Source organism: Nycticebus coucang, chromosome 23 (genome assembly GCF_027406575.1).
Source record: "Nycticebus coucang isolate mNycCou1 chromosome 23, mNycCou1.pri, whole genome shotgun sequence".
Taxonomy (NCBI): Eukaryota; Metazoa; Chordata; class Mammalia; order Primates; family Lorisidae; genus Nycticebus; species Nycticebus coucang.
In genome coordinates this window covers 33,270,020-33,296,022 of record NC_069802.1, presented here as the reverse complement: position 1 = coordinate 33,296,022, position 26,003 = coordinate 33,270,020, and the positions used below count along the sequence as shown (strand labels likewise).

The 26,003-nt window shown below is 43.8% G+C and overlaps 1 protein-coding gene across 4 annotated transcripts in view; it reads left to right on the top strand.

The window, feature by feature from the left end:
- Window positions 1-17,923, top strand: part of C1QTNF7 (C1q and TNF related 7) — a 98,359-nt gene extending 80,436 nt beyond the window's left edge. For all 4 annotated transcript variants that reach the window (XM_053577837.1, XM_053577839.1, XM_053577838.1 and 1 more), the window contains exons 2-3: window positions 8,293-8,538; window positions 14,730-17,923. In XM_053577837.1, the coding sequence (XP_053433812.1) occupies window positions 8,293-8,538; window positions 14,730-15,361 (878 nt within the window). In that variant the 3' untranslated portion in view covers window positions 15,362-17,923. The remainder of the gene's footprint in view (window positions 1-8,292; window positions 8,539-14,729) is intronic.
- The last annotated feature ends 8,080 nt before the right edge of the window (window positions 17,924-26,003 follow it).

Below are 26,003 nucleotides of genomic sequence, written 5' to 3'. Positions count from 1 at the left end.
ATTCTTTTTTTTTTTTAAGTCTTTTTTTCATCAGCATAACTTAAGTGTGCCGTGGAGGTTTAACTATGGGTTCAAGTGTACCAGGAGATTTTTAAAAAGGTTGAAAAACACTGTAAAAAGGTCTTTGGAAGGATGGTATGGACTTAGCATTGATCTCTAGATGGCAAAATGTCTTGCAACTGGCAATTTGATTGTATTGTTGTGCCATCAAAGCACTTTACATAGAGCAGCCAGAACTGTGTAAATTGCGAGCAGCTGATATACAGGGACTGGTGTAACAGGTGCTCATGCAGCCTCTGCTGACCTCTGTGTAGGCGAGTCTGTTGTCTCAGAGTTTGCACTGGGGGCTGGCGGTGAAGCAGGCAGGTCCGTAGACACTGACAGCAGTGTGACTGCGGGGCCTTGGGGGACCCAGAGTGCCGAGGGAGAAGGAAGGTGACTTCTGGCAAACAGGGAACTCAGTTCTGCGGAGGACAGGGGGAGCCCCAAAGGCCAGCAACTCTGAGGGGACTGGGGCGTGAAAATCTCGGTGCCTGCCGCCCTCCCCTGCCTTTAGTTCTTTGACACTCCCAGGGCAGCAGGGTAGGACAGGGCCAGCTGTTGTGAAACCTCGGCCTCTGCGGGCCAAGGAAATGTCTCATTTTGGCTTTCTCTGGTCACCTCTTTCTAATGATTTCCAGGCAAAGCACATTTTCAACTTCAGTTAATAACCAAGTCCAGCCCTTTACCATGAAGTGACTTGCTACAGTGTCTCCCACGTGGCGTAGGGGAGACTCAGTTCCAACTCTGGCTGGGCCGTTTCAGGCCTGTGTGGACTGAGCCCCGAGGGCTTGATTTCCTTATTGGCAAAGCACAGACAGTAACACCTGCTCTGTAAACAGTGGGGCGAGGACGGAGGAAGAGGTGCCCTGACACCCCTCGGCACAGAAGTTAGAATACCAGTTTTTTTTGTGTTTTTTTTTATTTTATTTTTTTTATTAAATCATAGCTGTGTCCATTAATACGATCATGGGGCAGCATACCCTGGTTTTATAGACCGTTTGACACATTTTCATCACACTGGTTAACATAGGCTTCCTGACATTTTCTTAGTTATTATGTTAAGACATTTACATTCTACATTTACTAAGTTTCACACATACCCTTGTAAGATGCACCGCAGGTGATTCTGTCTGCATCCCAGGCCATCGTGTCTTCTTTTTTTTTCTTTACTTAGTATTTTTTCATAAATAAAACATGCTTAACATAAAATGTATCACTTTAGCGATTTTTATGTGTACAGTTCTGCAGCATTGAGTACATCACATTGTTATGCAAACATCATCGTATCTCTCCGGAAATTTTTCATTTTCTGAAACTGAAACCCCCATTCCTCCTTCCCCTCCCCCCAACAAGCACCATTCTGTCCCTGTGAATGGGACCTTCCCGGGAGCTAATCACACAGTATTTGCGCTTTTGCAACTGGCTTATTTCACATAACACCATGTCCTCAGGGTTCACCCATGTTGTATCTGGTGTCAAAATTTTCTTTCTTGTTAATGTCCACTACGTGTGGAGACCAGGCTATCTGTCCACTCAGCTGTTGATGGACGCCTCGCGACCATTGGGAATAATGCTGCTGTGAACTTTAGTGTGTGAACGTCTATATTAGTGTCTGCTTTTAGCTCTTTGGGACATATACCCAGGAGGGGACTCGCTAGAGCATATGACCTTTCTGTTTGTTTGTTTATTTGTTTTTCGAGGAATCACTATAATGTTTGACACGAAGGCTGCACAATTTTACTTTCCCACCAACAACATATTTTATTTAGAGTTTTTATCATTCTTTTCTTTCTTTTAAAAGAACTGTATGCTACTTACCCGGGGATTTCAATCTATGAACATATCTCCTAGGAGTTCGATCTTTGCGCTGATGTAATAGATATTTTTCCGTGTGTTTTCTGTGGCTAGTTTGACTAGGACAAAGGTTCTTTGTGCTCCTGAAAGACACTCAGTATGGTAAGTTCTGTCTTAGGGCCAGCGGTTCTCAACCTGTGGGTTGCGACCCCTTTGTAACAAATGAAAATACGCCCCGGCATTAGGAAGGTTGAGAACCGCTGCTTAGGGCCTTCCTGTGTCCCGTACCTCTGTCAAAAACCCCCTCACCAAAGTGTCCCGTATCTCACACTCTCTCCTCCTCCTTCACATCCTGGGCCCAGTTACAGGGCAGTTTCCTGGACTGAGGATGGTGCCCCTATACCTCCCCTGTGTCCCTGCGTCCCATGGGTTAAGGCGGGGCTGGCCAACCTGGCGCCTACAGGCCACATGCTGATTCTATGAGGACTTTTTACTTACGTGGAGTGTCAGATATCATAAAAGTATGCATGGACTCTTTTTTTTTTTTTTTCCTAATCAGCTTTTGTTAGTGTTTATGTATTCACTGTTTGGCCCCAAATAACTCTTCTTTTTTGTACATTTGTACATTTGGGAAAAAAAGGTTGGACGCCCCTTGAGTTAGGGTATGGACAGGTCTCCTGCCAAAGACCCCCAGATGGCCTGGAAGCTAATCGTCCATCTCAATCTCCCTTTTTCCAGCAGAGAAATAAGTCAGGAAATTTTCTGCAAGCTTGGTGCAGGGCAGACTGGGGGGATGGGTATTGTATATATGAAAATCTGGTTCTGTTAACATCTGCTTGAGGTTTGGGGCTTTTTTTCAGATTAATATTGGGGTACATACAAAGAAGTAACATAGCTTCCTTTTTAAAGTTAGAGTTTGGGTTGTGGGTGTGTCGTTCACCCAGGAAGTGTGCCAGGGACCCATGCAGTGTAACACTGGGTGGGAACTTACCCAACCCTTCCACCCCTCTCCACTTGAATTTAATGGAGTTTTCCTCTCATGAGAATGCATAGTTGTTAACCTGCTAATTTCCATTTAGTACTGAGCCCGTGTGATGCTTGTTTTTCCATTTTTGTGATAGTTTCCTTAGGAAAATGATCTCCAAATACATCCAGGTTGTTATAAAAGATGTGAAATCCCCATCTTTTTTGTGGATGAATAGTATGCTGGAGTTGTTTTACGTCTCTGTGGCCCCAGACTGATGGTCCTCGTTGTTGAATTATGGGACGTTGCTGTGATAGGTCAATACTGGGTCTGTGTCTACACTGCCATGTTGGAGCTGGAAGTCTGGCTTTCCATTGTAATCTACACGCCCTGTCCTCCAGTGAGGACTGAGTCCCAGTGCGTGGCTGACCAGCACTCTCGCCACCACCAACATGCATCTCACACCACGATACATCATGATGAGTGTTGCCAAGGAGTATTGTGAGTGCCTTTTTTAAAAAGCTGCAGCAGCACTTAGACTCCTGTACAGATAGTATTCCAGTGCATTTGTCAGTGAAGAGCTATCCATTAGTAATGAATGAACCTGTTTTAGTGGCTTCAATTTATTCCTTCTTTCAGTGCCTTTTTGCCCAGCTATTGGCAAAACTGAATATCCTTTCTTCCAAGTAATCTCTAACGTTTATGCCTCTTGCCCACCACCAGCTTCTGGTGTGACCCTTGCCACACTCTTCTTCCCAGATTGTTCCTATGACTATCGGCATAGTTGTATTTCTACACCCCTGTCACAGTGTCTGAGTGGCCACGGCCACCCTCTTCCCCCCAGTTTGAAGCCCCTCTTAGAACCGACTCTGGCCTCAGCCAGCAGCCTTGCCTCCTACATCTGTGAAAATCTCCTAAGGAGTGTCTCTCTGAGCACAGCCTTCCCTGTCACACACATTTCCCTTCTCAAAGCTTCCTCTGACCAGCCTTTTACAAGAAAGAGAAGCTTCTAATTTAATCGATTCCTCTACTTTTAACTGCATCAGGGAGTGAATGAATGCTCTTTCTTTTCTTTCCTTTTTCCATGGTAGGAAAGTGCATTCATCCCAATTCATCCCCGAGGAGCAACAGGCTCCGTGGTTTTGCGTCTGAGCTGTGTGACCAGGCTAGGGGATACAGCCGACAGCGCAGCCAAGATGGCTGCCTGGCTTTTCTTTCTTTTTCTTTTTCTTATTTTTTTTGAACTGGTAACATTGATATTGGGTGAGGGATACAGAACCTAAATTTGGATGAGTTGCCTAGATTTTTCCCTAAAAAAACTTCTAGGAATCAAGCTTATTTCAAAACTACATCTGCATCTGTGTTTGTCTCAGTTTGTCTTTCTGATGCTCTGGTACATTTCTGGGTCTGATTCCAAGATGTTGCGACTTCCCCGTGGGTACCACAAAAGTGGTACCGTGAGCCTGGCTGATTTTCTGATGTGGCTCTCAAAAAAACAAAGGAAACACCATCTGATTGCTTTCCCCACACTTTGTAATTATTCCCTTTGAGGGAATGCATGCCGGCTCCAGGACTGCATGGATGTCTGTTTACAACACAGGTCAGACCAGCCAAAACCACTCATTCCCACAACCCACAACCATCTGTCTATGTTCTTCCATTCAAGAAACTGCTAATCTCTGGGACCACTGAGCCTAGGAAATTAGGGATTCCCAGGCTGCATTGCTCCCCCCGCCCCCACCACTCCCAGTCTACAAGCCAAGATGTCCTGCTAATAAATGATCTATCATTCTCAGCTGCCAACCTTTGGAGATGGGGACCCAAGTCCTGTTAGATCAGAGTGGCTGTCTGTGTCACTCAGAGCACGTGGGACACACATGGGTTAATGTCACAGGGCTCTTTAATTGAGCACCCATGTTAAGTGCCTATGAGACACCATGGCATTAGAACCTGCAGATTTTAAATTAAAGTTCGAGACCCCTTCTCAGGACATGCAGCTAACACTAATTAGCATTGTATATGGTTATCAAGTGAAGAACATAGTTTTCCTGAAAAATGCTTTTTCTTATCTCCCAATAAATTCTAAGAAAATGATCATGGGTGCATGCCAAGATCGTGGTGTTTAGCGTGGTGGTTATTAGAGACAGACCCTGGAAAGAACCTAAAAGTCTATCATGGGGGTGTAGCTTGCATAAAAGATACTAGAGACAAAAGAAATAATGTTTTTTTCATATTCAAATTATTGTTTATTCTTTAAGCTCCACAACATACCAAGTCGATCTCACAGAAAATAAAAATGAATACTCTCCAAATGGTATAAAAGTTCAAAATACATACTGGAACAGAAATATAAACAAGAGTCTCCCCCCAAACAACATGACAATAGATTCTATATCTGACATATACATGTTTCCTACTTTATATAGTGAAACCGTGTTCATGAGTCATAACATGACCCTCCACTTTCTCTTGCTATATTGCTGCACTAAACAGAAGCATGTCTAGCTCTGGTTCTGGACACTCAGTACTTTCTACAGACATTTTGTGTTCATGGCTTCATTTGCCCTGCCTGGGATGAGGGCTGGTTCAACGCCTGGCTCCACTAAAGGACAGACTTCCAGGTAGCTTTGACCATCGTCAGCTACATTTGAAGGAGCAAAAAAAGGCCGCAGTGGTTCTGCAGCAGGAATGTTAGTGAACGTGAAGATATGGGACCCATTACCAACGTGGTAGAAGGAGATGGTGCCCGTGTCCATATCCAGGAGAATCCCCACCCTGTACAGCCGGGGATTCACCAACAGAGCGGTCAAGGGCGAGGTGCAGGCGGTGAGAATCAGCGATCTTCTCATACCCACCGTCCAGAAGCCGCATTCTGTAGACAGTGTGATCTCCCCCCGCCTAATGACTGATTCTTTGCAGACGCCCAGGTCCCATTTTTCGCTTCTGCCCACGTCCACTTCCCAGTAGTGACGGCCGGAAGTGAAACGAGGGGACCCCAGGACACACAAGGCGCTGAATCTCTCGGCTCGCCAGCTCTTGTTCTGGTTGAAACACCCACAGTGAACCTTCCTGCGGTCATCAGAAATGATGAGACTGTCGTTGGCTGTGTCCACATCCAAGGTCATATCCACTTGGAACTTCCTCATTCTTGGGTTCATCTGTAGGGCAGGTGTCACCTGGGGCTCCAATTCCTTGACCTTGGACACCAGCTTCCCTAGCTGGAAAGAGGGAATGATGTCACTCTCCTGAGAGACTGCAGGGCAGACGGGGCACAGCAAACTCTCCCTCTGGGGCTTCTTCTGCTCTGAGTTGATGCATTGCAGGCAGCACAGGTATCCACACTTCAAGTGCACAGGGTTTTCGAGATAAGTTAGGCAGGTAGTACATAAACTTGCTTCTTTAAAGTGCTCAGCCATGGCCGCTGTCTCTCCTGCACTATGTTCTCTCCTGGCTTCTAGCTGCTCCCAGGGATAGCTGAGAGCTGCAGTGAGACCTGCCTGCCAGGAGCTTTATAGGAGAGGGTCTCTCCACTCACCTGGTCCACACCCTGCCCCTCCTCTGTGACCCAATCAGATTTTGATTGAATTCTGGCAGAAGTGATTTTTCTCATACTTGGATAGGTTTTTTACTGCAAAGATAAGACATGACTGCATCCTAAGAGTGTTCTTTTTATTTTTTTATTTTTTATTAAATCATAGCTATATACATTAATGCAATCATGGGGTACAATGTACTGGTTTTATATACTATTTGAAATATTTTCATCAAACTGGTTAACATAGCCTTCGCACCATTTTCTTAGTTATTGTGTTAAAACATCTATATTCTACACTTAGTAAATTTCACATGTACCCTTGTAAGATGCACCTTAGGTGTGATCCCACCAATTACTCTCCCTTCACCCATCCTCCCCCCCTCCCTCCTCTCCGCCTTCCCCCTATTCTTAGGTTATAATTGGGTTATAGCTTTCATATGAAAGCCATAAATTAGTTTCATAGTAGGGCTGAGTACATTGGATACTTTTTCTTCCATTCTTGAGATACTTTACTAAGAAGAATATGTTCCAGCTTCATCCATGTAAACATGAAAGAGGTAAAGTCTCCATCTTTTTTAAGGCTGCATAATATTCCATGGTGTACATATCCCACAAGTTATTAATCCATTCATGGGTTGATGGGCACTTGGGCTTCTTCCATGACTTCACAATTATGACTTGGGCTGCAATAAACATTCTGGTACAAATATCTTTGTTATAATGTGATTTTGGTCTTCTGGATATATACCTAGTAGAGGAATTGTAGGACCAAATGGCAGGGCAGGTCTATTTTTAGGAATAATGTTTTAATGTTATGAATAAATTTAACATGGGCAAGTGTCCACAATACACTGTTAAGTGACAGAAGGTAATGAGTTGTAGGACTAGCATGATGTCACTTTTCTCTTTAGCTCAGGCAGAAGTAAACTAGAAGGAAATATGCATAAAAATGTCAAGTGCTGGGTGGAGAAAATATCTTTGATGTTTATCTCATTCATTTGCATCTCTTTCTATTTTTAAAAGATGTAAAGGAGAGGAGGGAGGAGTGGTGGGTTCTCCCCTGAAGGCCACGCTGTGAGGGTGCACAGCACACCCCCGGGTGAAGGGCTCAACTGCCTCAACTACAACTAGAAGTTAGAAACACAATGTAACCGAGTGAAGGGCTCAACTGCCTCAACTACAACTAGAAGTTAGAAACACAATGTAACCGGGTGAAGGGCTCAACTGCCTCAACTACAACTGGAACCTTAGAAACACAATGTAACCGAGTCATTTGTACCCTCATAGTAATCTGAATTTTTTTTAAAGATGCATCATTTTTGCGAAAAGAAAACATCATTTTTCAAAGTGTCTCATTGATTCCTGAAGAATAAAAGCAACATAGTGGTTTATTTTGAAAGTGTTCTGAATCAGTTCCTTATCTGCACCAACCCTTTCCTAAGGGCACTGAGAACACTGTATCAGTAACGTGTTTGTAGTTCTTTTTTTTTTTTTTACCACCCTCAGTAGAGTGTCACGGTGTCACACAGCTCATAGCAACCTCCAGCTCCTGGGATTAGGCGATTCTCTTGCCTCAGCCTCCCAAGTAGCTGGGACTACAGGCGCCCGCCACAACGCCCGGCTATTTGTTTGTTGCAGTTTGGCCGGGGCTGGGTTTGAACCCACCACCCTCGGTATAAGCAGCCAGCGCCCTACCCACTGAGCCACAGGTGCTGCCTGTTTTCGTAGTTCTTGATGGAATTAAGAGGGTAGGCAGAGTCTTGCATGTGAGGAAAGGTGAGCTCTGCTGCACCTGCCCATTCTCATGTTCAAACTGAGTCACCTGTCAACATTGCTGACCAGAGACACCAACTGCCGGATCATCAAATTGCTAACCAGAGACCCTGAGTCAGTGATGCCCAATTCCCTCTACCCTGACCCCAAAGGGTTCACTCCCATCTGTGTGTTTCTCTTCCAGAGCCAAAGATGTTTGTCTTGCTCTATGTCACAAGTTTTGCCATTTGTGCAAGTGGACAACCTCGGGGTCACCAGTTGAAAGGAGAGAGCTACTCCCCGAGGTATATCTGTAGCATTCCTGGCTTACCTGGACCCCCAGGGCCCCCTGGGGTGAATGGCTCCCCTGGGCCCCATGGTCGCATCGGCCTTCCGGGAAGAGATGGCAGAGACGGCCGGAAAGGAGAGAAAGGAGAAAAAGGAGCTGCAGGTAACGATGATGAGGTCGCCCCTCACCCGCCGCGCGACCGCCCCCTTTTGTTTGTTCTGAAGGGGCTTGCTCCCTTCAGCCCTTCTCCACTCTGCCTTTGTTAGTTACAGCCATTTTCTGAGCCCTGTCTAGGCTTCAGATGCTGCCCTCAACTCTTCACCTGCGTCCTTATCTTATGGTAATGGCAACTCTGTCAGGTAGATATTACACATTTTATAGATGAGAACATTAAGTGAATTGCTGACAATAGATGTGCCTGGATAATCACTGCCAGAGACCGCCAGGGCTGGACATAAACAGCTGATGCTGGCAATCAGCAGGCCGTCGCAATCGGCAGGCGACAGCTGGATGGACAGAAAGGAGGGTGGGAGGGGAGATGGACAGACCACACAGGGACAGAAATTAGGAGCTGGGTGCCATCCTGCTCAGCGCTACTGTCCTGAACAAAAATACATAATGGGCTTGTAGATTTTATTTTTCACAGATGAAAGGACAATAGCCCTATGAACCTACATCTCCTACCTCATCACTTTCCCACCTGTCCGGTGGCAGCTAAAAAGTAGATTTCTATAGCTCTTTACAGCAACACACGTGTCCCTTAGTCCTTTAGTAATTTTCACTTTTTCTTTCCCCAGAGGATAAGTTGGCCCGGGAAGCTTGCCAGATTCTGCAGTAAACCAAATTGAAATCCTAGTGAGTCTGTGTTAACTTTAAAAGGGGAAAGGAGGTGGAATCAATCTTTGAAAATAAGTTTCTGGACGTAAAAGTTGAGACAAAAGATAGGAAGAAAAAAATCAATAGATCTAAGAACTATCTCTCTAATCGTTGTACCTGATTTACTGGTTTTCTGTGAAACAAAATTATGATATGCATTTAGACTATCAGATATTAATTCGTATCTGAATTTGCCATGCAGAAAATATTTGGCACATCAGTAGCTACCAAATCTATGAACTTGGTGCAATAATGAAGAACCTTTAATGTGGAGCTTAAAAGTAAGTTTTCAATGGCATTTACAGGATAACACCTGTGAATACAAGTTATCATGATTCTGAAGATCCTTAAAATCCTATAACAACACCAGATTATAGTTATAAACTGCTGGCCCTTTAGTTTACTGTATCCAGCAGCTACACGTGAAAAAGCCCTCGAGTCAGAAAGACACAGGCTCAAGTCTTGGCTCCTCCAGCTACGAATCTAGTGTCCTCAAGCTAATATCCTCCCTGAGGCTCAATTCCCTCATTTGTAAACTGGAGGTAGTAAGGCCGATTGCAAAGTTTAAGGGCAATATGGTATATGGAACCACCCCCCAGAATAAGGGCCATGTGGTAAGTACTCACGGTAAGGCCATGTTAGCTGTTATTACGCACTACATTTTGATCTATACGTGTGATAACAGCTAAATTTGTGACTATCCAAAACCATTTAATACCCTAGAAATGAGTAGTTTGTTTCATGAGGTGGCCGTAATTTTCATTAAGATACACAGTGCAATTTGCACACGAACTTTATGTCTACCCTGTATATGTGAGTATGCATTCAGATTATAGTAAATGTTCAGGATTGCTGCAACTTTAACCATAGATGAGGCCAGTATTCATTAATCGTGCACCTTGCGTTATTCAACCGACAGCGTATTTGTGCATCCACTATCTCTATTGTTACAGACCCATGTTTCCCAACCTCCACTCCAGTAACGTTTTGCACAGAAATGTCCTTCCCTCTGGTGGCTGTCCTGTGGGCAGTAGGATGTTCGACCGTATCCCACTAGATGCCAGTGTCACATTCCCCCCAAACCGCGACAACCAAAAATTTCTTCAGCTGGTACCAACGGTCCCTTGGTTAGGAAAATGAAGAGTGCGTGACTGCACCCTGCTGAGAAGAACATTCTGGACTCCGGAAATACAAACATCAGTAGGACATTGTTGGTGCCTTGATAAGCAGACAGCTGTGTGGAGGAGACCAACATGAAAATACATAATTACCATATGTCATGACAATAACCATTTGTTAGGAACTCACTACTTATCAAGAACTTTACAGTGTGGCAGCGCCTATGGCTTAAGGAGTATGGCGCCGGTCCCATATGCCGGAGGTGGCGGTTCAAGCCCAGACCCGGCCAAAAAAAAAACAAAAAAAGAACTTTACCGTGAGTATCTAATGTTCGTGATACCCTATCGGCAATAATAACAATAATGTTACAAATGGAAAAAATAAAGGTCAGAACCAAAATGACTTTTGCAACCTGAGATTATTTCTACCCAATAGACACCCACAGGGACACATTGTAGCTCAGAAAGGACGGGTAAGAAGGACAGCCAGAGCCATGAAGACAGGCCCAGCTTGCTGGGAAACTCAACAACCAAGCCCTGGGGCTTTGGGGATCTGTTTTCAATGTGGCTGTAACTGGACACAATATGGCTGGGAGCATCTGTTCCCTCTGTCCCCTTTAATGATACCACAGGCATCTTCTAGTTTGTGGACCCTTGGTGACCACCCCTCACCACATCCACTCCAGGCAGAATCCAATGTATTTTTTGTCCAGCTTCTCAGCCCTCAATTAAAAATACAGACCTTAAAATACCTGTCTCCCTCATTGGTCTGTTGCCATGATCCTTGTAGCCTATTAACATTTCATCGAATCTGAATGCATAGCTATGTAAATGCCTTCAAATAACATTAGGACTCCTCATGAACCAGATTACTCATGGCAGCTTATCAGATGAATTTAAGTATTTGTGGACTTAGCAATGGCCCATATTTGCAGATCACAAGGTAATAACAGCTGACTTGATGATGACCAGTGTCCTTTGTCCCTTCGCCTGGTGACTAAGGGTGTAAATGAATGTGGGCATACAGAGTCACGGGTAGAAGGATGGACTAAAGGAAGGAAGGAAGAAACAGCACTGAAGAAGAAATCTTTCATGGAGAACTAAGAAGAAATCCTTTCCTTTTATTTATTTGTTTATTTGAGACAGAGTCTCACTTTGTCATCTTCGGTAGAGTGCCATGACACCATAGCTCACAGCAACCTCCAACTCTTGGCCTCAAGTGATTCTCTTGCCTCATCCTCCCAAGTACCTGGAACTATAGGTGCCCGTCACAACACCCAGCTATTTTTAGAGACAGGGTCTTGCTCTTGCCCAGGCTGGTCTCAAACTCCAGAGCTCAAGCAATCCACCTGCCTTGCTTCTCAGAATGCTGGGATTGTAGGTACGGCGCCCAGCCGAGGAAATCCTTTCTGACCTAACTTCAGTACCAAAGCATAGACCAACTCTTTCTCCATAATTCTCAGCTCTACCCAAATATGTGTCTGACTAAATTGTGAGAGAGGATGATTCATCCCTTCTTTCCACTCTGTGTAAGACCTTAGGACATGAACAAATTCTTCATGCAAACAGGAAGAATTGCTATGAATTATAGCTAGTGCATGATTACCTATCACCCAGCAATTTGTATATGGAATAGTTATTCCTATAGAAAATCAAACATTGAAGTGGTAAAGACCTTCTTGTGGATAGCATCACAAAATCGCCTCTAATGTGTATGATTTGGTCTCAAGGGCCTGTTAAGAGGGTGAAACCTCAGACAATCTAGTCTAACACATTTCAAGGACTGAGAAACCAAAGCCTGAGAGATCAAGCCCCTTCTTCAAGTTCACTCAAACTGGGGTGTTGTCCCAGCTCTGCCAAGCCACTGTCCACTGCTCTGCCCATTAAGTTTGGGGTGGACTTAGATCCCATTTCCCCTTATTACAAATGGGGCATTTAAAACCCGCAAAAGAAGTAACTGGACCCAAATCTTAAAGGCAGAAGGATCCAAGTACATTGGGAAATTTATGGTCAAAATTGTTACTAAGACCAAAATGGTTTTTATTAATACATCAACAGTCAATGATGAAAACAAAATGAGATAAGCTCCCATCGAAGATAAAATCACAGTTTAAGAAGTTGTAGTCTTTGATGCCAAAGTTAATTTAACAGCAAAGTAACATTCATATTTCATTTCTATCACAAAGAAGCAAATATTAAAAGATCTAACTATTACGACCTTATCTCAGGAAATAAATATCAGAGTGTGTCTGGCTGGGACCAGTATTTTCAGCCTAACAAGAGGAGCCATCTGTATCTGGTGGGCAGAGCTGTGATCTGTAAGATGCTGACCTGACTCTCTAAGGGTCACGTTCACTGTCAGTGTCTTCTGTGCATCATAAACTGTTGCACAGCAGATATTTTAAGGGCAAACCTTTAATTCTCTTCAAATTGACATTACCCAGAATACTTCCTTGTTAACTTTGCCAGTTATCAACTTATCAAACTCATACATTGGTGTATGTGTCATATTCAAATAAAATGATATCAAAGCACTATCAAGGGCTGGGCGCAGTGGCTCGCACCTGTAATCCCAGCACTCTGGGAGGCCAAGGCGGGAGGATTGCCTGAGCTTACAAGATCGAGACCGGTCTGAGCCAGTATGAGATCCTACATCTAAAAAACAATAGCTGGGCATTGTGGCAGGCACCTGTAGTCCCAGATACTCAGGAGGCTAAGGCAAGAGAATTGCTTGAGCCCAAGAGTTGGAGGTCGCTGTGAGCTACAACACAACGGCACTCTACCCAGGGCAACAAAGTGACTCTGTCTCAAAAAAAAAATAATAATAATAAAAAGGAAAATAAAAAGTACTGTCAAGATAAAAAGGCTTAGGTTAATAAAAGTTCTTAAGAACAAAAACATAGCTAAAAGTGAAATTACACAACATATCAACAATATGATTTCCCCACTGCAAAAGTACATCACAAGTTACCAATAATTTGGATACTTTTTGAGAGAGTATCATGATATAAGCACTACTTAAAGAATGGATTTGGCCATAAAATTAATGACATCTTTTTATGGCATTTTGATATAGATATGTGTGTGTATATATTTAACATTTTTATATATATGTGTGTATATATTTAAAACTTTTATGGCATTTTGATATAGATATATGTGTGTATATATTTAAAAATTAAATACATTTTGCTTACTGATTTCAACCAGGGTCACCATTTCTCTGCAATTAGCCGACAATTGATTTGCAGATGTAAATGCTTAGATGCAGAGAAAACATTCCTGTATGATGATTTTGAATTTGTTTTCATCCTTTCTCAGCTATTATGTCTTTTCTATACCTAAGGAGATCCAGAGAAATTAAGGGACTTGCCCAAAATGACACAACCATTTAGTGGCAAAGCCAAACAGAATTTAGGATTTTTGACTGCAGACCCAGAGGTCAGAGGCATTTGATGAGGGGGAAGCTATGAAGGCTTGGATTTTAATCCTAGCCTTGCTATAGACCTGAGTCCTTCTCCCCTGGAACTCAGTTTTCTAGCCCCGGAAAGGACTAGTGCATGGTGGAGCGGTGATTGTTTTATGGTTCCTGCAGCATATTGAGCCCTTGCTATGTGCACCAGTGCTGTTGGAGTTTGTCACTCCGGCCACTGCCCGTGGGGTGGACATTCAGGCTCCAGCATTAGGCAGATATGAATGCAGACTGCAGCTCCTTCACTCACTAGTTCTGTTCTCCTGAGCAAAATAACTTCTTCATGGCTGTTTCCTCATCTGCAATTGAATTAATAATAATCTCTAGTTCATAAAGTCACTATGAAGTTTACACAAGATAACACATGCAAATACAGTACATGGATGCAAATATGTCCCTTGTACATAGTAAATACTTGATAAGCATTTAAAAAATCTAGTTACTCCTTTTATTGTTAATACCAGTAGAAATAAAATAGGGCATGAGACTACACGGCCTCTAAGTATTCTTCTGGTTCTGCCGGCCCTCCTGAGACCACTTTGGGAAATCATAGCCTCATGTTCACTGAAGTCTTGCTCTGGTGACCAATATCTATATGCGAATAATTGAGTGGCAGGTGAGCCATCACCAAAATGATGGTTAATTAGTTTAAAGTAGTCACATTTAAATCATTTCTTACCTACTCAAAAAAAAAAAACGATTTAAATTCTGATGAAAAATTTCTATTCTCACTTTCAGTGCATCAATGATTTTTTTTTTAATGTTTACTATTTAAACATACACTGTTAAAGGTTGGTTTAAAAGACAAAGTTGGAGCCTGCTGGGACTGTATAGGTATGCTCTGTGTATTAGAAGACTATTAATGAAACTATATGCTCTTTTTGAAGGTTCGAGAGGTAAGACTGGACCAGTGGGGCTTGCTGGTGAGAAAGGGGACCAAGGGGAGACAGGAAAGAAAGGACCAATGGGACCAGAGGGAGAGAAAGGAGAAGTCGGTCCCGTTGGGCTTCCAGGACCGAAGGGAGACAGAGGAGAGCAAGGGGACCCAGGGCTGCCTGGAGTGTGCAGATGTGGGAGCATCGTGCTCAAATCCGCCTTTTCTGTTGGCATCACAACCAGCTACCCAGAAGAAAGACTTCCTATCCTATTTAACAAGGTCCTCTTCAACGAGGGAGAGCACTACAACCCTGCCACTGGGAAGTTCATCTGTGCTTTCCCAGGGATATATTACTTTTCTTATGATATCACATTGGCTAATAAGCACCTGGCAATCGGGCTGGTGCACAATGGGCAATACCGTATAAAGACCTTCGATGCCAACACAGGGAATCATGATGTAGCTTCGGGGTCCACAGTCATCTATCTGCAGCCGGAAGATGAGGTCTGGCTGGAGATATTCTTCACTGACCAGAATGGCCTCTTCTCAGACCCAGGCTGGGCAGACAGCTTGTTCTCCGGGTTTCTTCTATATGTTGACACGGATTACTTAGATTCCATATCAGAAGACGACGAACTGTGATCAGGACTACTGATCTGAAGGTTCCGAGATTCCCATGGCAGACTCTTTGATTTAATCTGGGGCTCTAGCAGGTGAGACAAGAAGAAATGGGATCCAAAGATCTGATTCCCACTCAGATTCCAAAGCATTGACAGGCAGTTTGAGCAGAATCTATCAAAACAAGATGAGCCACCACCAAACAGTTGAAAGCACACCAAAATGAATTATATAAAACAGTATCCCCAGATATGAATTCTCTGGAAAGCAATGTTTATAAAATATTTAAACAAATTAAAGACAATGTTAACAGATTTTATATTAAATGCTCTGAGTGATAAAACCATCTGGCAATGATAATGCCTCCTTAAATATTCAAAAAATTTCATTTTTGTCTGTTATTGAAGAGAATTATAACATCTCAAACACAGTCTTTGATAATTCTCAAAAAGCTATAGTAAGTCAAAAACCAAAGGTAAGAGATGCTGAGTATTTTCAAGCAAGCTAATGTAAAATGAGAAATCTCTTTTGTCTTATTTTTTATTCTGTCACGCTGTGTTCAACAACTCTTTAATGAGCCCATAAGGACCAGACACTGTGGTGCTGGGTTAGATGTAGTGATGAGTTAAGGCAAAATCTCTACTTCCATGCAGGTTACTGTGTGATAAGGACCCTACCACAATTTACTGAGATGAGCACCGTAGCAAACAGGTTGATCTGATGCTAAAAGCACACAGGACTCCTATATTGGGGTTGGAGGCCACACAAGGTTTTACACATGGAAAAAACACAAGTCATGCTCAGGTATGTGTGTTTAACTGGGTGGTATGGATGGAAAGAGAGCAAAAAAATCAGCCTCTGCATTCTCCCCTTTCTACTCTCAACACATTATTGATATGTCCAACTGGGAATGGGGCAAAAAAACTAGAGAGAGAGTAGACCTGAGAGAGTTACAGAAATAAGGACTGCAATGGAGAGAAACAGCCATCCTCCCAAATGCTGTAGCATGATGGTTTCCCAGACAAACATGCACCCTAGTAGTTTTCTCATAAATATGAGCACTACTTTACATGGTGGTAAGACATCGTTTCTCATGGATTTCCTGGGTCTTGTATTCAAATAAAGCAAACCATACGTCCACTGATTTATGAGAGTGCTGATGGGGGGAAAGAACAAGGGGAGGAGGAGAGAGACCAAATATCTGAGTAAATAGATGTCCTTTCTCAGTTACACACTTCCCTTAGCCCCACTCTCTCATCTTGTGCCTTGCTGAACTTCAGTTCCTCAGTTAATCTCATCCACAATTCTGCCTCATCTACCAATCCCTTGGCTTGTAATAATAGGATTCCCTTAGCCCTTCCCTTTGGTACCTTCCAAATTTTCTTCCTCTATTGGTTCATTTGTTTACTAAATCTCCTTAATGCCTCTTATGTTTGAATCACCATGCTGGAGTATATGAGGACAGAGGAATACCAAGAGGAATAGGGCGCTGCCCTCACCATCAAATTTCTAATGGTGAAAGAAAAGAAATGACACGCACACACACAAAAATATCTATACATCTGGGAAGATGACATGCTAAACGATGATATGTTGAACTTGACACAGAAGCAAAATTCTGTGCAAGAGGAAGAAATGTTTATTTCCAAATTGTGATGTTAGAAAAGAAAAGGAAAACCTCTGCCCACTCAGCCTTAAGTGATGGGTAGGACTTAAAGTGGTCCCAGTGGGATAAAGGGCTCTTAAGATGAGGGTAATTATGGGACAAAGTATGAAAGTGAGAATAGACACCCAGACAAAGGTGTCTCAGCCGCATTTTATTTTATACCTTCTTCTTTCCCTCTCCCTCCGTAGTTTCATTTTCAGTAAATGGCATCGTTACTCACCCTGCACCAGAAGAAGAATCAATGGGCCATGTTTGTAAGAGCCACAAAGGCCAGGTCGATAGGGGACTTCACTACGGAGGATGTGTGGAGCCCCTGTGTGTTTCAGAATTGGGTACTGCCATTAACAGCGGGTGTGTCAGAGGGGGGCAATCCTTGCTTCCCCTCTTTCAGCCCTGTCTTGCTCCAGTCGTCGTCCTCTGCCTGCCATACTTGGTCCGCCTGTTGCTCTCCTTCTGAGTCAGGATGTGGGTCCAAGAGACCAAGAGCAGTGAGCATTGGACCAGGATGAGATGCAAAGGTGGTTTGAGATACCCACCTGCCTACAGGTAACAGCCAAAGCTGGAATTCCAGGGTAGGGAGTATAAACAGCAACCAACACAAGCAGATAATGTAGGAAAAATAAAAATATGGGTCCTTTGAAAACTATAGGATTTGCTGGAGCTATTAAAAATGGAAAAGTTATTGTAAACTGTCATAGAGTCATAAACTACAGCTTACTCTGATTAAAATTTTCTTCTGATCATAATCCATGAATGCATTCTTTTTTTAATATTGTTTACTTATCTTTTAAATGTTTCTTTTATTACAAAGTCTATTTTGAGTAACTTTTAAAACTGAAGTTTGTTTCATTGGTTCTATGCCTAGAGATGAATTTTATTTTGAAATATCGGGCAGGGTGGTACTGGGGACAGGAGAGCTGACGTGGGAAAGAGAGAGCTGTTTTGGTATTAAAAGGATAAAATCTTAAGCAAATGCAAGTATCTTTTATTCCTAAAAAAAAAAAAAAGAAGTAGCAGATGCAATTTATCCACATTATGTTTATTTATATAAAGAAAAAAGAAGAGCAATTTTGGTTTAAAAACTTCCAAGTCTCATTTCAATCATTCTTTGTAGGGGCTGACTTGTAATGAATATGTAGTAAGCAATATTTATTGGCTGTACACCATCTTGTTCCAAAGGATTTAAAGCCACTTACAAAGATAGATAAAATACAAAAGGAAAACAGCAATAAAAAGCAGATGAGAAGAAAAGAAAAAGAGTGAGGCTGACACAAAACTGTGTGTTCGTGAGTGAGCATCTGCCTGTGCTGGGTGTTCACAGGGCACGTGTGTTTCCTTGCGCCTGTGTGTCCACAGAGCCTGTTCAGGTCACTTGTCACTGCCAATAATGATGCTCATCATTAAAAAAAAAAAAAAAATAGATTCCATAAACTCTGAATAAACTTTTCTCTACCAGTCTGTGTAAAACATCATCAACATAAATACATTTTATATATGGAGTGTTTTTTGTCATACATCTTCTTCTCTCCCTCTCCTTTTGGAGCTCCACTTTCAGTAAATGGCATTGCCAGCCACCCTGCACCAAAGCCAAAACTCTAAGATGCATTTTAGATGTCTTCCTTCCCTTCCACACTGGATCTTGCCCCGCATGAATTTCCTATGGTTCTGGCCACTTACTGCACATCTCTGATTCACTGCACCTGTCTATTCCTAATGCCAGGGTTTCATTCCTAACATTCAATATCACTTCCTCGAATCAGTACAAAACTTGATAACTGGTCCTTTGCCTCCAACCACAACCCTCCAATCCAACCTCCTCCATATCCTGGGCTGCACATGTCTTCCTAAAATGCAAATATGCTCAAAGCCATTTCCCAGCCCTAACACTGGCCATGGCCTTCCGAATCCCCACAACACAACAGGTGTCTTGAACATCTATGGGTCTTGCTATCAGGCGTGTATTTCATATCCTTTTACTGGTATCAGTACTTAACTTCCTTCTGAAGGCTCGTCTTGCTTAGAGTGCTGAGTACAGGAGCTTCTCAGTGGAATTGACTCTTCCAATGTGTACATCTCCAGCCTGATTCATCAAAGCATAGGATTCTACTTACCCAAATAATTGACTCAGGTGACTCCATCAGAGCCCATGAAATTTTTCTGTGACTTCTATGAAAGATAATCGTATTCTTTCACATTGGACATGAGCTGGGAGCCTCGATCAGCCATCTCACCATCACAGAGCAAAGATCCATTAAGAGTGGAGCCATCCATGGGGGAAGCAGGGAAACAAGGATAGAGAGAGGAAAATGGGTCTTGCAGTCATTATTTGAACCCTGATCTAGACACACCTCTAGCCAGTTCTTCCCTTGTTCTTTTCAGGTATAACAACCGTTAATGCACTTTTATTTGAACCCTTTGAGTATTTTGGTCACTTTGCAAAAGATGTTACCCTACCTAATCTGCTTATGTGCACAGTCACATCTTCAAAAGTCACCACCTCAAATTATAATTCCAGAGAATGCAGATGGCTGCAGTGCTGGGACGCACTCCTTTCACGCCTCTGCGCAGTGTACTTCATTTGCTCAGAATGCCTTCGCTGGCCTGTCTGCATGACTAACTCAACTATCAAGACTCAGCTTGAAAGTGACTTTCTTTCCTCTAATTCTCCTCTTCCCCTGTGCCGGAAGGGGATCACGATGACTTCATGCGTTTTCCTGGCTGCCTGGAAACTACAGCGTAGTCATGGTAGCAATAGCAAACATTTACGGAGCACTTTTTATATGGCTTACTCGTGTTCTCTCACTTGGTCCTTGCTAGGATCTGGTTTGTGTATCCTCAAGATTCCTATGTTGGAACCTAATCAGCAATGTAATGATATTGGGGGGAGGGGGGACTGGTGGAGGTAATTAAGTCATGAAGGCTCTGCCCTTACTTAAAAAAAAAAAGAGGCCCCAGAGAGTTCCTTCTACCATGAGAGGACACAGTGAGAAGATGGCCATTAATGAACCAGGAGCAGGCCCTCGCCAGACACCAGATACGCTGGCACCTTGATCTTGGACTTCCCAGGGTTCAGAGCTGTAAAAAATACGTGTCTCTTCACAATCTACCTAGTTTTTGATAATTTGTGCTATCAACCCAAATGAAATAAGACAGTCCTCATGACAATTATTCTACCCATTTTGTAGATGGGGAAACTGAGGGACAGAGAGGTTCAGAAATGTGTGGCATGGACAGCGAGTGGCTCGGCAGTCCCAGGCCACTGAGCTACAGAATCCAGGCTTTTAATTACCCCCTCGGGGCACTGCTCCTGTGTTTCCACCTCCCTGTCTCTGATGGAAATGTGTCCCATGCATCTTGATACCCCGTACTCTGCACCGTGCCTGCCATAGCACGTGCACAATTAAGATGTGACAAAGTGATCAGTGAGAAGTCAGTCACAATATGCCCATGTGGGAAACGCCGTAATCATCTCATACAGGACTTCAGTTTAGACTATAATTGTCAGAATCACACTTAACCTGGCGCAAGAAAAAGGGAGCTCAGTAATATAACAAAAATTCCAGGTCCAGACCTGGTTGCTCAGGGACGGTCACCAGGATTTTGCCCCTCTCTGTCCAACAGAATAGCTCCCCTCTATGCTGGCTTTACTTTCAAACAGCTTCTCACCTTTTTGCAAAGATGGTCATCAGCAGTTCCATCTGATGAAAGAAAAAAAATTCTTTTTCTCAATAGCTCCCGCAAGAGATCTGGGTGACAGCCATTTGGTCCTAATTGGTGTGACTGGTCCTGCCTACCCCTCCACCACACTCAGCCCAGACACACACTGTTCCCATTGGCCCACGTCATACCCCACCCCCAGCACTAGACGTAGAATCAATCCCTTCTCAGTTACAGGAGTTGAGGATGGGAAGAGATCATTCCCAAAGGAAAATAAAGGTGCCAGGGCAGGAAAATGAAGGTTGTTAATTGGCAGTCAAAACAAACAACATCTCTAGGCTGTTCTCGTATAAAATCAAAACCACATTTATTTTGTCTGTAGTATGCAAAATAAATGTGTTGCTAGAATGTTTTTTCTCTGAGATAATCTAATTGTTTATGCTATTGGGTCAGAACTGACTAAGTCTTTCTTTCTGTAAGTGCCTGGCATCTGTGATGACCTCATTCTATGGAGCCTGGTCTCTGACCAACGCTTCTAATGAGAAAATAAATTATTCTCAGCTGAATCCTTCTTCCACTCAAACCCTCTGATTCTTGACATGAGTACCTTGGGAAATATGCAACAATAAATGCCTTTATCTTTGATAATTATAAAAAGAAGGGAGAGAGCATCCTTGGAGATGAGTCTCTTTATGGAATTGAAAAGGACCAGTAAATCTAATTCTTTCCTTGGCCACAGTGACAGCCCGCTGGGGAGCTTACAAAGCCATCCTCAGCCATTGATGACATCACCCTTCTCATACTTCCCTTCTCACTTTCTTGAGAGGTTACCAATCAGGGCCTAACAATACCAGTGGGTACCATTTACTGTGCCTTGTTTGCAAACAGCACCACGCTGAGTGGTATTATATAGTCCCCGTTTTATCCTCAGGAAAAGGCCTATTAGTGGCACATTCTAACCACTCCCACCTCCTCCTCTGCTCAAAGGAGCATTTGTGCAGACTTCAGGGGCTGGAGGTTAGCTGTGATGAGAAGTTGCTTAAGCATGAGAATGGAGAAGGTCAAAGTCTTCTGAGGCTACATACTAAGGTCTGTGTGGCTTCCTCTTGCTTGAGAATATGCCAGGCTGAGTCCAGAAAGAAGCTGCAGGGCATGTTCAAAAGGATCTCACCATGGAAATTCAGATGAAAGGACCTGTGTACAGTTGCAGGCAGGGTTAAGAGAACTAAGCGAGGATGCTGAGGTGTCCAGGGACTAGCAAGAGCAGGAGCCCACTGCTGCCCCAGGAGGGAGGAGGGGCAGCGGCGGCTGCAGAGGGTGACAGAGAGCTGGAGACTGGGGAGAGAAGCAGCCTTCAGGGGCCTCCCCAGAACTGCCAGAACCACACAGAAGCAGGTGAGGAGCCAGGCCCACCATCCCCCACCCACCCTCACCTCTACGGTCCAGGCTCTGGTCAGCATGAGTCAAACCCAAGGACAAGGAAGTCTGGGGGATGGCAGTGCCCACAGATGGCTTCTCAGGGAAAGTCCAGGGCAAACAAGGACAGAAAGTGGATGAGAGCCAGGGGCAGAGCAATGGGATCAGGCATCCCGGTGCTCCTCTTTTAGAGCCCTTCCCTCTTTGGAGTCTCCCTAAAATCCAATCCAGCTGGTGCAATAAATCTAGTCCTCAGTCTTGAGGACAGCAGAGAGGATGCTTTCCAGAGCTATGTGCAATTTAGGCAAAAGGAGCCTCCAGTTGCGGAAGTGGTCCAGCTTCACTTACAAGAGAACTGCATGGGAGTCAGGGTCAAGGCCTGCAGTGATGAACAGAGGGTTTTACCAGTGTCCCCTCTGTAAGTCTCTCTCCTAAACTTGCAACAGCAACAAGCAGCTGGTGGAGCATTCAGGGGCTCAAGATCTGAACCAAATAGCTTTCCAGCTCATCATGAGTTAAACGCTTCTTTTCCCTTTAGGGAGGAAACACTGAGGCTCAGAGCAATTTGCTCATTGTCAAGCCTTAAAGAATATGGGGCTCTGGTGCATATATCTTTGTTGTAAAATGATTTTTTGTCATCTGGATATATATCTAGTAGAGGAAGTGCAGGATTGAACTGCAGGTCCTTTTAGTTCCCTAAATGTTCTCCAAACTTCTTTCCAAAAGGAACGTATTAGCTTGCATTCCTACCAGCAGTGCAGAAGTGTGCCCTTTTCTCCACATCCACGTCAACATCTGTAGTTTGGGGATTTTTTTCTTAACAATTAATTTTAAAAAGGCAGCACCTGTGGCTCAGTGAGTAGGGCACCGGCTCCATATACCAAGGGTTCAAACCCGACCCCGGCCGAACTGCAACAAAAAAATAGCCGGGAGTTGCTGCAGGTATCTGTAGTCCTAGCTACTTGGGAGGCTGAGGCAAGAGAATCACCTAAGCCCAAGAGCTGGAGGCTACTGTGAGCTGTGACACCACAGCACTCGACTGAGAGCAACAAAGTGAGACTCTGTCTTAAAAAAAAAATACAATTAATTTTAAAAAGGTTAAAAAAATTAATTAATTAAATTAAATTAAAAAAAAAAAGAATGTGGGGCTCTAAGTCCTGTCTGTCTGCCCGCAGCACCCAGGCCCTTTCCTGAGCACAAGTTCCTGTGCTCCCCTGCCTCTAAAGGCCTCTACTTTATGACCCAGTATCACGGCACTGTAGGGAAACACTCCACGCTCCATTCTTGTCCTTTGAAGCATTGTTTTTCTCCTGCCTCAGCTGGGAGCTAAGCCTGTCACAATCAGGACTGGCCTATGCCTGGTCAAAATATCCAGTGTGACCAGACCATGCAGCTCTGCCAACCCCCAAGAGCCCGAACTGTACCAGCCTCCCTTGCTCTGCATTAAAAGCAAAGACTGGCCGCCAAGGACCAGTGCTGACCCTGTGGGTCTGGGTTAGGCTTGCCAAGGAGAACTCAGGTAATCCTTTAACATCGCCATTTAGAAAAATCCGGCAGTGTGAATTCCCCTTAGTGTCTCCCACAAGACAGTGTGCTCTAGTCAACACACACACACACTCTCACACTCATACTTGTAGGGATCAAGCCTAACAGAAGCCAGGATTCAGCAGGGTCACACTTTCCACAGGTCTTGTGCATCCACCATTTTATAAATCAGTTTATAAATCAGCCCAAGACATGCTAAATATATTGGGTAACAGAAGAGTCTTTTGGAAAATAAACATTTTTTTGAAGTACAAAATTTTCAATCTTGTACCCATGGTTTTCTAGAGACCACTGACACTTCCTGTCTCTCAACCTCATCCTGATGTTGGGCCCAGATCAGATCCCTCTTTGTTGCAGGGACTGTCCTGTGCATCATACGACGTGTGGCAGCATCCCTGCCTTCCAGCCACTGGACTCCACTAGCGCCTCCTGCCAGTCAACACAATCAAGTGTCTCCAAACATTGCCGAACGTCTCCCAGGGGGACAAAATTGTTCCCAGTTGAGAACCACGTCTGTACGATCTTGTCAGGAGGGTGGAATCCACTCAATCCCCACAACCTACCCATTTACCAACAGCCATTTACTTTTATTCTTTTACAGAAATAACTCTGTGCTGGGTTTTCATTTCAGGTGAGATATTTATTTCCTCGTGAGATCCCCAAGGTGAAGTGTAGGGTTGTCCACAGACCCCAACCTGGGGCGGGAGTCAACAAGAGAAACAACACAGGGGAAAATTCACAAGACTCTCCACCAGCATCACACACAGAGTCTGAGAGTTCTGGGGAAAGGTGCACATGGCCAGCACCACGCGGGGGCAGACGGAATCTATGTAGAGACTCTGACTTCTCAGAAACCTTTTATGATCTCCAACACAAAGCGTATATGCAAAACACAAAGATGCCAAAAGATAGCGTTAAAAGAATCCCAAGTCCCCAGGAAGATTTTTTAGAGGGATAGGCTGGGTAAATGGGAACAATGGAGAAGGGGGTTGTTAACAAAGGGCCTATAGCTATTTAGAAAGTGGAAGGGGAGGGCGGCGCCTGTGGCTCAGAGAATAGGGCGCCGGCCCCATATACGGAGGGTGGCAGGTTCAAACCCAGCCCCGGCCAAACTGCAACCAAAAAATAGCTGGGCGTTGTGGCGGGCACCTGTAGTCCCAGCTGTTTGGGAGGCTGAGGCAAGAGAATCACGTAAGCCCAAGAGCTGGAGGTTGCTGTGAGCCGTGTGACGCCACGGCACTCTACCGAGGGCAGTAAGTGAGACTCTGCCTCTACAATAAATAAATAAATAAATAAAAAAGAAAGTGGAAGGGGAAAACCAGTGTCATCCCAGCAGGGGAAGCAAGCCAGGTTCTCTAATCTAACTCCAGATCAGAAGTTCAAAGGATTTAGCTCTGCTGAAGGGCTCGGTCCCACCCCACCTGTTGACTCTGGGAGTACAGAGATGGTCACAGTGACTTCATACAGGGCCCTGTGTGGGGCGCCTCAGGCTCTTTCATCTTAGTGGTCTTGATGAACCCCCAGGATGGCACATCTGCATGCTTTTCCCTGCAGAGCGCCCCACTGAGAGATCAACCTACCTACCCCCCACAGTAAAGAGTACCCCATCCTGGAAGACGGACAGTGTAAGGAGCGGCAAGGACCTATGCCTTCATCCCAGTTCTCTTCTACTATAACCAAGGTATTTCTTGTAAATTTTATCAAAGATACAAAAATTAAAAAGTCTCCAACTACTAAGAATTGACTCCAAAAAATGATAATGGGTGCAAATGTGTAATGAAAGAAAGAGTCTTGCAACAAAGCTTATAATATGGGAACCTGGGAAACAGCGTAAGTGTCTGAGGATGCAATGTGGGTAAAATGAGCTGCCATACACTTACCCAATAGAACAGCATCCTAAAAGTGATGAGGATGCATGGCTGGGCGTGGTGGTGGGCACCTGTAGTCCAGCTACTCAGAGGCTGAGTTAGGAGGATTGTTGGGCCCAGGAGTTTGAGGCCAGCCTGGAAAACATAGATAAGCCCCATCTTTAAAAAAAAAAAATGATGAGGATTAAAATGCATTGATACCATAAGATATTCACGAAATATTAACAGAACAAAGTAGATTTTACTAAAGAATATTTTTGGTAATTGCCTCACTTTATAGTAAATATGCTTTATTTATTGTACATAAAACTTTTTAAGTTAATCTCTTAGATAGCAGGGCTGGTTTTGTGCATTATTTCATTTCCCAAAACTTACAGAGAAAAAGTCTAAGGAGAGAGAGAAAAAAAAACCCAAATCTGTGGGTTGAAGTATAAAGTGACATCATCTCTAAAGTCCCCTGGTGGCGTACCTAGGGGTCTATTCCAGAGGACTCTGTAAAGCAAGAATACAACAA